At 35.3% G+C, this 13,843-nt stretch overlaps 1 protein-coding gene across 1 annotated transcript in view; it reads right to left on the bottom strand.

The window, feature by feature from the left end:
* Positions 1–3,403: 3,403 nt before the first annotated feature.
* Positions 3,404–13,843, bottom strand: part of Sp3 (Sp3 transcription factor) — a 44,684-nt gene continuing 34,244 nt past the window's right edge. Inside the window, 3 exon segments of the mRNA XM_027420454.1 lie at positions 3,404–5,151; positions 6,613–6,809; positions 11,539–11,731. Of these exon segments, the coding sequence (XP_027276255.1) occupies positions 4,835–5,151; positions 6,613–6,809; positions 11,539–11,731 (707 nt within the window). The 3' untranslated portion in view covers positions 3,404–4,834.

Genomic DNA, 13,843 nt, shown 5'->3' with positions numbered 1-13,843 from the left:
TCCTCAGATGACTAGTCTTTTTAGCCACCCAACTACTCATCGATTAGGCCACTCTGCAGCCTAAAACCAGCATCCTTTTTCACTGTCGTGTGTGAATGTCCACCACAATCTTGACACCTTCTACAGTGTCTGTCTTCTTGACTGTTCTTCCAACCCCACCACTTCCTAGAATGTGCTCATTTCCCAAGGCTTAGTCCTCAACTTAAAATTAGTGTTTGAAAATTCTGGACTTGGATAAATTAATCTTTTCTGGGGAGCAGGAATCACTAATTTTTCCCACAGCACTTTACAAATGCAACAAATACATAAGTCAATGATTTTATATGTAAATATGAGCAAGGCAAGAGGGAAATCAATCTCTTTAACCTTAACAATAAAAGTGAGCCACTAACATCAAATTTTGTTCCCAGGGTATCAACTAACTGGTGTCAGGGTGTTACACAAGACTCACTACTCATTCATAGCAATAAGTTTTAAGCACTCTAGTCTATTTACACTGAAAATATTTACCACCCTCATAAAATTTTAACTGTAAGTAGTATATAGAATGTCAACTTTTAAAGCCAAAATTTCTAAATGCTAATTCAAATATTAAATACAACATAATGAAACAAAAAGAGAAAATTTGAGGCAGTTCTAGGATCTAAACTACAATTAGTATCTGAAAGGAATGCCTATTGTTCTTATTTTTCTCACAAAATACCATTTATTATGGTTAGTCTTTTACAATTATTTTATTTTTACTGGTTTTTTTTGGGGGGGCTCATAAAAGCATACAATCTTTCCAGGCAAATAATAAATATGTAAACTACATGGAACAGCTGCTACTATTTTTGTCTTATATAAACCTCCAGGTTGGGGGGGGGGAGGTGTTTCTTGCTGAATTTTAAATGATTGTAACAAAGGTTATATAACAACCTAATGAACTGCCAAAAAAACAAAACAATGAAGTTAGTCAAATGTACTTTTAAAAACTATTTTCCAGGTGGCTAGATGACTCAACAGTTAAGGGCACAGGCTGCTTTTCTAGAGGACTGAGGTTTGATTCCCAGCATCCTCATGTTGGCCCCCATCTGTAACTCCAGTCCCAGGGGACCCAACACCCTCTACTGGCCTCCTTGAGCACCAGGCATACCTGTGGTACAGACATACATGCAGACAAAACACCCATCCACATAAAACAAAGATAGTATTAAAATACCTTTTTTCCAAAACCTCTAAAAATGGCTCACAGGTAAAGTGGTCACAACCTGAGTTCCACCCCTAGAACCCATGTAGAGATGGACAAGAACCAAACCCCACAATGCTGTCCTCTACTGTAGCCATATGTTTTCACTAAAGAGTCTTTTTTTCCTAGAAGTTTTCTAACACAAACCAAGGAAGGTGGAATTGATGTGTATTCCCAGCACATGGGGAAGAGGCAAGAGCAGCTCATCTTCAGCTACAACTTCAAGGGCAGCCGAGCTAAAAGATACTCTCTCAAAACATAAAAATGCTTTCTAGGATTTCCTGATGAACATCCTGATTAAAAAGTTTTTCTTTTGACGTATTATAGCAAGCACACAATTGTGACAGCATGTATGTGGCACTCAGGGGACAACTTTATGGAGCTGGTCCTCCTTCAACCTCTACATGGCTTCCAGGCCCGGGACTGAACTCAGGTTGCTTGGCTTATGTAGCAAGCACCTTTATGTACTGAGTCACCTCACTGGTCCCAAAAATTATTTTCTACAAAATGCACACCAGCTTACCTAACATGTAGGGTTGTTTTTTTTTTTAATTATTCTTTTTAAATTTAATTAGAAACAAGCTTGTTTTACATGTCAATCCCAGTTCCCTCTCCCTCCCAGGGTTTTGATTTTTCAAGACAAGGTTTCTCTGTGTAGCTTTGTAAACCAGGATGGCCTCAAAAATCACAGAAACCTGCCTGCCTCTGCCTCCCTAGTGCTGGGATTAAGGTCGTGTGCTGCCACTGCCCAACTATAACATGTAGTTTTAAATATATTTAAGCATTTTCACTATTTTGAAGGCCAAAATTATAAGGCAGCTGACTATGTAATATGTATACCTCCTTTTTAAAGACTTCTAGCTCAGTAGATGTATAATAGTTAATTACTTGCACATAAATACAATGTGCACTAACTGTAGTCATTAAAAAAAAACTGGACAGAACTATTAAAGGGTGTACAGTGAGATATACTCCTGTCTACTAACAGATTTTATAGCCACAGATTTGGCTTCAGAGCAACTCCTCAAATAGTTTCCAAAACAGCCAATATTCAAAGAATATAAAAACAGAAATACAATCATTACAGTGTAGGACAAATATTTTCACCTCAAAAATCTCAAGTCCACAATCACCTTTCAAGGCCAGTAGTAACCTTTTTTCAGTGCATTTAGTCCCTACAAAATGCTTGGGAATTCCTGGATCAAAGTGCTGGAAACTCAATCTCCAATTACTTAAAAACATCTTGGTGCTGGGGAGAATTCAGTCAGCAAGATGCTTACCATATAAGTATGAGAACTCAAGTCTGAGTCCCCAAGTATGGTGGTTCCCCACACCAGGGAGGTAGGAACCCCCATCCCCTTAAGGTTAGCTGCCCACTCAGCCTAACCTAACTGGGCCGCTCTGAGGGTAATCTCCTTATACCTCACACCCATGCCCCACACATACACAACCTACTTTCTAACTTAGTAGATGTTTGATTCAAGCAAACACTACTGACAATATTAATAGAAAATTATTCTACATGGTTTTTCAAATTCTGATCCTCAAAGTATTGATTTCTAGTAAATTCCAAGTAACAGTTCCTCTTTCACATCCTAAATTAAAGCCTCACTTAGAAAAACTGCCCTCGATTACTCTGTGTACCTAGAGTTGACTTATGCACTGAAATTTCAAGTACCAGTGTCAAGTTGGGCCAGGGTAACAGATGATGGAAACCTCACTAACGCTGTACACACAAAGACGCATTCCATTGTTTTCTTCCATTCCTACCACCCTTCCTCTGTACCTGAGGTTCACACACATTCATAACCCTTTGAATGGTTCCCGCCTGCCATGATTACCATAGCTTGTCTGTTACCATTTTCAGGAATAGTTATGTAAATGCAGAAAGTGCTTTGAAAAGGGAAATAGTTTGCAAACTGGTGTTGATAAAATTGATACAAATCAATGTGAGCTAAGAAGGTAGGCTTTTTTCAAGTTATATTTAATAAATTCATTTTACGTGAAAAATTAAATTGCCAGCACCTCTATACACCTCTTTTTAAGTAAATATATTTGTTTACAATCCCAGCATCTGAAATCAAGAATCTTAAAATAAAAGGCTAAAGAAAAAAAAAGCCAGACTTTCTTATCCATACCACTGCAATATTTTAAATCCATTGGACTACAACAAACTCAAAAGAAAAAAAAAATAGTGTTTTATTAACTACCACACTGTTATAATACACTTTTAACGTACAATAAGGTAGCCTTTAAATCTGAGGTGGTCTTAAAGATAACAAATGAACAGAATCCAACTTCTTGAAATAGGTGAACCGCTGCAGTTATAGATACATTTAGGAAAATTGTAGAGCTCTTACAAGACCAGCAATGTAATTTTATTTTGTACATTTTTAATTGAAAATATAAACAATAATTAAAAAATAAAAGAAAATACAGCATAATAAAAAACATACATTTCTCAATTAAATGTATTGGATACATATAAATTTTAAGGGAAGAAGCAAAAAAAGGAAAATGGTTGATATTTAAGTGCAGACTGACTATCTAGACAAAAAAATTAAAAAATATCATAAAGCTTCTAAGTTTCTATGACTAATATCCATATGGTTGGAGTATCGTCACTGTGGAAGTGATTTTGTTATGTTTGCATATGTTATACTTTATTGGTAATTTACACAATGGCTTTTAAGGCCCTGGCAGACATGTTTTTCTGGAAACAAGATTAGATTAAAAAAAGAAAGAAAGAAAAAGAAAAAAAAAATCACTGCTAAGATGCAATAAACCTTATTATTATTATTTTTGGTCCTCCAAACTTCAGGAAAAGGGGTAATTCACTAGAACATTTTCTTACCACCCAAATGCCTCAACCTACACATTTTAAACTTTTTAAAAACATCGGTTATATTGCCCAACTTCATTATTGAAAGAATATTAACAAGACATTATTTTGGCAAATTAAATCTTAAACATGGCTTTTCAACAGGATTTAAAAGGTGACTATCCCTAAAGTTCCATGTTAAAATGTAGTTTTCAAAATCTTACAAGAGTAATGCTTAAAATATTGTACAGTTAACCTAATTAAAATAATTAGCCTCAAAATGACAAATTGATAAGCTAAGTAAAGCCTACACTATGTAACATTTGCTTGGAAACTTGATTTGTCAGTTATGCATAATAAAAATTCCAGTCATCAAGAAAATTACAAAAATTTATCATAACATGATTTCTTTCACCCACCAACTTTTTTATCTTACAATAGATAAATACCAACAGTTTCTCATTTTTACACTAAACCACACAGGATTGATGCATTTGGTTAGACTACCATTCGCATTGTTAAATTCAATTTTCTCTTTATATAACTTGGTAAAATTTCATTTCTTCTAGATTCCAAAAGTACCTACAAAACCCATGCAATTTTACCATTTTTAATATACTATGGAATATCATACAAAGTAAGGCATTTCAGTGTCATGTATAACCAAGTTACTGTCAATCCAAAAATTTTTGCACATCAATAAAAAGATATCTAAGAACTTAGGAACAATATTCTTCTCACTACTGTATAAAAATAACCACAATGAATAAGTATTTGTGTAATATTTACTCCATTGTCTCATTTCCAGAAACTGTGACAAGCTGTAAAGGTATTTCAGTGTTGGTAAGGATGTCTTGATTGCTGGTGGCAGAAGTATTGACAGTTCCTATCCCTGAAACAGACCCCTGTTGAATATTTGCAAGGATAAGTGTTGTTCCTCCTGCAGTAATCAAGGTATCATCTCTCCCAGCTTCCACAGATGCCAGCACTGTACTGCTAGAGTGAATAACTTTTTTATTTTGATGTGTTTTAATATGTTTGGCAAGGTGATCACTTCTCATAAAACGTTTTGAACATTCTGGACAAACAAACTTCTTCTCACCTGTAAAGAAAAATTAAATTGCTTAGTTTTAAAATTCCACTTTACAGATTAATGCCTGTCTCTCCTGAAACAGAAGGTCTAGTGGAACTATACCAGTCTCATGAGCTGCCCCTTTAAGATTTCCCTTATGGAAATAATTCTACCCAAATATTGGGCATTCCCCACCCCCACCCCAAACATGGTTTTTCTGTGTAGCCCTGACTGTTCTGGAACTCACTATGTATATCAGGCTGGTCTTGAACTCAGAGATCTGCCTGCCTCTGCCTCCTGATTGTTGGGATAAAAGGCATCCTCCAAGCCTGCCAACTCGATACCAAAGCTAAAGGTGCTGTCTTTTGACTTCAAGTTCCCTCTTTAATCTATGCCCATTTGGGTGATCAAATAATCTACACATATTTGACCAGATTTTTTTTCTCTATATACATTATTCTTTTTCACAACCTACTGAGGAAATTCCACTGGGGAAAAATTCTGTTGTGGGCCATTTTAGGGTCTACACTATAATTGCTCAATGTTGCTATGTCTAGAACTTTCTCTGCTGAGCATATTCAACAAATTGTAACAGAAAATCCCGCTACTCATATACTCTTCATTTCAAAGAGGTTAATCTCATCTTTTAACAAGTAACAGAACTAAAACAGGAGCATTTAATGTGCATAAACTGCCTCATATGTCAATGTCATCTACTATGACATTCAAAGCCAAACTAAGCAGAGACGACTTATTTGCTTAACCAAATAGAAAACTGCAAGTAGTCCTAATGTGTCAGACTTCAAAATTAATGCTGTTCATTTGACCATGTTTCTTCTTTCTAGATACTTCCTTAGTGTCAACTTTCAATTCTTCAACACTGCACATACAACACTTTGATCATTTAATTTTAGCACAAGAAAATTACATTATACTATGTTAGACTTCAGTGTGAATCTGTCCTATGCCCATGTCATACAATTGCCATACATATGTAAAAGAGAGTAACTGATAACCAATACCTCAATGAAACGCCCTTCCCTCACCTCAGATACTCAAACAGATAAGATGGAATATCAGAATTTACCAGAAAGGAGTCTATCATTTGCTAGTATAATAAGAGAAACAGCACTAATTTAAAATGTGAAGAGAATAAACAGTAAAATATGCTTTAAGACATTCAAATGTCAATGAAAGCCAATATAAAATAAAAACTATCAAGAAAAATCTATATTAGCTTGTTCTTTAGACTTAAATTAGTATTACTGAGGGAAGATTTTTTATCTAATTAACCCACTTTAAAGATCTGATCAAGAAAGGTATGCTGAAAAAATGTCTAGTATGTTTAATAGCCTATGATTCATTTTGTCTTTTAAAAGCAACTATAGAACAGGGATACAGATCAATGTGTTGCACACACATGGGTTCAATTCCTGACAAAGAGAGGGAGGGAGGAAGAGAAGAGGGGAAAACATAAAAATTATTAGTAACCTGTATGTGTTCTTCTATGCCTTTGTAATTCATCACTTCGTGTAAATCTTTTGCCACAGAACATCCAGTTACAAATAAAAGGGCGCTCCCCAGAATGCCAACGTAGATGAGCTCTCAAATGTGAGGTTTTCCCATAGACTTTACCACATCCTGGTATATGACAGATGTGTTGCTTCTTCTTTCCAAGATTGGTACCTCTAAAAAACACACAGAAAAATATATATTTATATCAATGCATTCAAAACCATTTATATCAGAGTTTCTTGAGTTTCAAAAAGAAGATATTACCACCAAGAGATCAGAAACCAAAACCATTTTAAGTCTTATTTAAGTGAAAATTTATGTATTTTAAATATACAGATTTAATGTATTAATCTCATTCAAGAACTGACTGTTGTCTGAATATAACTATGTTTAATAATGATGTAACTAAAAGGACACTTCATACACAAAGAATACACAGTAAAGCTATTAACTATCCCATCAGAATCATTCTCAAATACTATGCACAGGACCAATTCAACTAGTTTTATTCAAAGTCATGATGTCAGATAATTTTTATAGTTTATTACCCAAAGAATAATGTACAGAAACTCATCACAGGTACAATTAAAAGGCAGATAGACAGCTTAAGCAGGATTTAAATTAACATGATTTAAGAACATTTAAGTTACTCAAATGGTTACACCCTGACATACACTTGACTATCTATGTTTTTAAAAAATCTAACTAAAGCTATGTTCTTAACTCTCCTGGTATCTCACACAACAAATACAAATCAAAATCTTTACTGTTAAAATCTTCCCCCCATAAACCATGCAGACATCCAAAATTATTCACAAGAGATATAACAAAATCCATTTTCTCCACAGTGCAAAATTTTACATTGTACTTAAATATTTGATACAAAGGACAGTTTGGGAGATGTTCTCAGATGAGTGAACGGAGGTATTTTAGTCTAAGCAAGAAGAAACCTTTTTGAATCCAGAAACAGTATTTCAATAGCATTAAGCACTACAAAAACATTTCTTAAGAACAAAAATTAGGATTGTTACTGATTTTTTTTTAATGCATGATTTTTTGGACATAATTATCAAAACCACACTGTATAAACTTCGCAATGTTTCTCTAAGATAAAAAAAAAGGCACCCTAACCCCTTCCCAACTCCCCTCCTCCCTCAAACTCAATCTAAGTGTAGCCTGTAAACCTTTCACAACTACTAAATCCTCCTGTATACAATATACCTATCGTTTTTCAAATTTCCCCCACATTTATATTTTAATGTACTCACACTCAGTAGCATGTGAAATTGCCATAGGACAAACAGTGCTAAACGGTGCAGTGCTGGCTGTTAGATGCCATAGGTGTTCTGAACAGGGAGACATCAATGTGGGCTCCAGTAGTTAGAGAAGGCTTCGTGGAGGAGGTGGGTAGGATTTAGATAGAAAGGAGGGAAGGCATTCCAGGCAGAGGAATAGCATAAGTAAAGACAAGGAGGAATCATGCTGTTGTCTCAAGGGCAAGGATGTCATAATCTAACACATTCTAGTTCCTGCTCCAGTCCACCCCCAATTTCTAAGTCTCTTTAAAGAGCTGAGTTGAGAAAAACAGGTTTTTTCCTGGCTTATTTTCAATGCCCAAATCTTGTTTCCATTTAATTTAGATTTTTAAAATTTGCTTTATTTTTAAATAGATCTAAGAGAAAGAACAATGTCTTCATTGGTATTAATATTGCGTTCACCATAGCAATTTCACAGGAAACCCAACTCAGTTCACTCATGATTTCACATTCCTTTGTTAAGGGTACCACTTTGGTGAACTAATGTGATTTTTATAAACTCAAAAGTGTAATTTGACAAACCTATCAAAATTTTAGCCTGTGAGTACCAACAAAATACAAGACTAACAAATGAGCAGCAACAAACATAGGTTCTCAGAAGACTGAGAAAAATGGTAGGGAAAGATTTCTTTTTCTGTTGAATTATAAGGCAAATGAAAAGTAGTCATTAAAAATGGAATATGCATCTAGGAAAAAAATCAAGTTGCATCAACTGTATTATAATTTACGTTAAATGCTTAGCTTGCTGAGGTTCATGTTAGTGCTTAAGGAAATCCAACCCAAGGTAAGATCTAGATAGACCAGATATATTAATGGCCTATCCTATGAAGGAAGAGAAAGGGCTCTTAGTGTTTCCATCTTGAATATACTAATGACCATTATATAACCCCACGTAACTAGCAATTTTCAATTTCTGCTCATGAATGCCTAAACTTGTGCCCAATAATTCAATGACAAGACAACGACAAAGAATAAATCCAAATTCTGGACAAAGTTAAGAAAAGTTAACTATAGCCTCTTTTGCTTATGGTGGCAGAAACACAAGCTGAAATGCTGACAAAACAAACTTTGTAAAATAAATGGATTGATGCTTAATTCATGCAAAACCCATGTAACAATAATGCCTTTAGATCACTTTGCATTATTATAACTATTTCTTCAATTAGTCTCTAAAGACTGGTTCTGCTACATAGAAGACTAGCTAACTGGCTAATTGGTTTAATTTTTTAAATTCAAATCTATTATTTTGTATGTGTGAATGCTTTTCCTGTATGTATTGTACACCACAAGCATGGATATTTGTTAAGCTGCCATATATGGGTGTTAGGAACCAAACCTGGGCCCTCTAGAAGAACAGCCAATGCTCTTAACTACTAGGGTATCTATCTCTCCAGCCCCTGAAATTTTGTTAGTTGTACGAGAACTCCTTTACTAATAAAATGCATTGTGCAGACGGACCACTGACAGTAAGGATGTAGAAAAAACTGAGAAAATATACTTGTACATGTGAAAGTTCACATAAAAAAAATCAGTTCCACAAGACAGACAATTCACAAAATGAATTTTATAAAACTACTGAATATTTCAACCTTACCAAGCAATAAAACAAACTAAAATAAATGAACTATTTCTTGCCTATCAAACTTTAAAGGGTTTTTAAAAAGAAGTAAAAAGTAAGAGTTGCTCAGCACATGGGAACACAGACATCCTGAGGCAGTGCTGGTGTAAGTAGAAAGCAATACAGCTTTTTAGCAGACAATTCCATTGACCCAGCAATTCTATTTCTGCCAACATACACTAATGAGACAACCAACAGATGTGCAAGGACGTAAGTGTGAGACTTATGACAAATCCCAAACAAAGGAGAAAGTTAAATTATATATCCACATACGATAATATACATCGACCAAAAGATGACACAGAGCAGACTTGGAAATACGGTCACAAAAACTTACAAAACGAGACATAAACAGTAAGAAAGATGTTTCTACTTTAAAATATATGTAGTATTGCACAAAAATGTTATAGTGGTTAGATCTTGAGGTAGGATATGATTTGTGGGGCTTGTGTTGTTCTGAAATATTCTTCTACTCCCTCTCAATTTTTAGGTCATGTTTAGCAAATTAATTTAAAATGGTTTTTAACTTTAAAGAGTAAGTGAAGGCTAAGCACTGACCCCCATATAGATTTGAAGAATAATTTATCTTGAAAGTGCCTCTAAAAGAAGAGTACATTTCAGAAAAATGACTGCCTATCGAGAATTCCACATTTATTATAAATATCTAAAGGGTAGGTTCAAAAGCAGATCCACTCAGTTGGCAATACAATGTAAGGGTTAGGAATCTCCAGTATATAAAAGGGTTCTAAAGCCAGTTGGTACAGGCTGGCCTCAAACTCTCTCGTTGAGTGCTGGCAATTCTATCTCACTCAGAGCGTGTGTGCATTTAAGCAATATAACTGTGTGTGACACATATGTGCCACTTATAAGAACATAGTAAGTTTTTGAATGTTGGCAGCTATCAGGCCCCTCCCCCTTTTGTGGTTTTTCAAGCCTCACTGAAATAATGACTTTGTCCTAGTCATTATTTTTGCAAATGAATTGACTGAAGTAGAAATCGATCAATAGGACCAACCAGAGAGCTGAAAGATAATCAAGTTTTTAACAATGTGCATTTATATACACAGTTATACTCCAGCATATTTTGCATCTTAAAAGTAGTACATAGGAGAAAGGTATTGCAGCCTTTTACAATAACGACTGGAGATTTTATCATTCCGTCTTTGTTTTATATGTTTCAAAGCTGGGCAAATAAGATTCCGTGACTACTGAATCTGGACAGGTAAGTCATTATGAAATATAATTCTGCTCATCAAGTATTTAATTGCATCTTGCTTGATACCAACATTGCTATCTAAGTTTTCTTTTTGCTAACATTTGGTCTTTTTCATCCCATCTTCAATAATACTGTACCAATCATTTGAGCTGTTTCTTATAATCATCAGGACAGATTTTGTTGGGGCTTTTTATGATCTAAGTCTATCTTAATAAGCTTACTCTAGCTACATTTAAAGTAATCACCAACCATTTGAATTCATTCCTGTAACATTATTTTTGTCTTAGTTTATCTTTTAAAAAAAATGAGGTAAAATACTACCATGCTACTTTCAAAAAAATAAGTCCCCATCATTAAGTTTTCATCCTCATTTCTGTTGAAAATGATGTATTTATACTTATCAACTTATTTCTGAACTTCTTACTTTTATGCAGCAATCTCAAGGTATAATTTTTTTCTCTGTATTTAGGCAAAATTTATTATTGGTTTGCAAACAGGCTAGTAAACCTGGGTCCATAAAACTGTATCTGTTATATTCTTTTGAAGACTAAGCAATTTTAGTTTAAAAGGCATTTGTATATGAAAATTTGTATATATCTTGTCTAACTTCTGCCAAGCATACAATCACACACCCAAAATGATCATGTGATGAACAATTAACCATAATTAAGTGATACTGCATGCAATGTTTTAAAAATTAGGATGATATTAGCACTCCTTAAAGCAACAACACATGGTTGATGTATGCATACCTCCCACCACCTTCTTTACAGTTGGGACAGGTGCAAGCTACCCTCCGAAGTCTTTTTCCTTCTTGATGTTGTTGGTCCCCTTCTTCATCTACCACTTGTACTCTTAAGTGTGTTAGGTCATTGGTATTCAGTGTAGAATCACCACTGAGCTGCCACTCTTCAGGGTCAGGTTCTTCTTCCTTGATTCTAATATCTAGAGATAAAAGGGGGCAGCACATATACACATGAGATGCAGCCTACTGGTTAAAAAGACAGACATTAGTTTCAAGCATTTTTCAGTTAAAGTGAGTATTATATAAGGAAAAAAAAATCAACTGTTTATAAAGCATAGTCATTTTCCTTTGTGGCTTTTTCCCTTCAAAACAATCTATTTTATTTTTAACAGACTTAGCAGAAGAGGAAATAAGGCAAGCAACAGAGCTTACTTTTTTTAAGGCTCCAATAAGAATATGTCAGTTAGTTAACTGAGTTACTTCAGGGCCAAATCTAGGGCCTCATAGCCCCCTCCCCCTTTTTTCCTTATAATTTTTTGAGATAAGTTATGATTAAGTTTCCCAGGTTTGCCCTGAACTTGCAACTTCCTGCTTCAGCATACAGCTGAAATTTGAGGCCTGCAATAGCAGGTCCAATCATTCAATAATTTAATAACCAATGTAGCCTGGAACATATGTCTCTAATATCTTACAACTTACAGCCATTCTATTTATAGGTGCCACATGAATGTAAAGGAATGTATTCACAGGGCCAGGATATACCTCAGTCAGTATAGTGCCCTGTCTCAAGAGCAGACAATCTAAATTCAGATCCCCAATACCCACATAAAAAATTGAGTACATATATGTCACAGGGGCAGGAAAAAGAAAAGAACCGCTCACCAGGGGGACACACAAGTAGAAGTGGATTCCTATAGCCTACTGGCTAGCTAACCTAGCCAAATCAGCTCCAAGTTCAGAAAGAGATTCTGTCTCCAAATGTAAGGTGGACAATCGAGACAGACACCCAAGACCAATTGCTTGTCTCCATTCATATTCTTTCTCTCTCTCTCTCTCTCTCTCTCTCTCTCTCTCTCTCTCTCGGGATGAAAACGTGGACAGAGAGCATTTCATTTGTACAGTACATGCAAACTCAAGTTTTAAAGTCAACAATTAAATTACTGATGTACTTATAATGACTATGTTATACAAGGATGTATACAAGTATAAGACAGTTTCTGGTTTATTATAAACCAGACTTGGAAGCAAAAGGAGTATAGAGTGATAAAAAGTGAACATAGCAAGCAGTCATGTTATTTTTTTTGGCCAAGACAAAAGATCTCTACATATCAGTAATGCATCACTTTCTAAGTGATCCTACGGCTATTAAGGTTTTCTCAACCCAGAAAACTAATTTTAAAAGATAATAATGATGATAAAAGTATCATCTACATAGAATCCTTTATGGCAACAAAGCAAAACAAAAAAAACCAACCCAAATTCCTGAAAAACATACAAATCTAAAAATCCTATTTTGAATCTTTAGTAATTGCTAATACTTTGGACAAAAATAACCTTGAACATAAAGTATATAGTGCTTGAATGCAGCTTGGTGGTAGAGTACCCAAAATTTGTCCAGCATGAGAAAACATAAAAACAAAACGTATATAATTTCACAGCAATGCAAACTTAAAACACATTTTTAAACGTCGGTGTGGGGTGGGGTGGGGTGGGGTGAGCTGGAGAGATGGCTCAGAGGTTAAGAGCACTGACTGCTCTTCCAGAGGTCCTGAGTTCAATTCCCAGCAACCACATGGGGTCTCACAACCATCTGCAATGAGATCTGGTGCCCTCTTCCGGCCTGCAGGCATATATGCAGGCTGAACATTGTATACACAATAAAATCTTTAAAAAAAAATCTAGGGGAAAAAGAAGAGGAGGAATTCAGGGCTGAAGAGTGGAGTGGATATTAGTGTCAATCAATGATATAAGAACGACTGAAGGGGAGAACCAGCTCAGTGGCTAACCAGGTTTGGTCCCCTGCACCCACATGCCAAGACTCCCAATCACAGAGGATCCAACAGCCTCATCTGGCCTCCAAGGGTACCTGCACTCACATGCACATATCCCCAACACAAATGCACACATGGATTTTTAAAAATTTATTTTTAATTATGTAGTGTCTGTGTATGCACACGTGAATGCAGGTGTCCATGGATGTCAAAGACATAAGAACCCTGTGGAGCTACAGGCAGTTATAAGCTACCTGACATGGGTACTGAGAATCTAACTTGGATCCTCTGCAAAAGCTCTTAACCACTGAGCCATCTCCA

This window comes from Cricetulus griseus, chromosome 6 (assembly GCF_003668045.3).
Source record: "Cricetulus griseus strain 17A/GY chromosome 6, alternate assembly CriGri-PICRH-1.0, whole genome shotgun sequence".
Taxonomy (NCBI): domain Eukaryota; kingdom Metazoa; phylum Chordata; class Mammalia; order Rodentia; family Cricetidae; genus Cricetulus; species Cricetulus griseus.
This window is presented reverse-complemented; position numbering and strand designations above follow the sequence as displayed.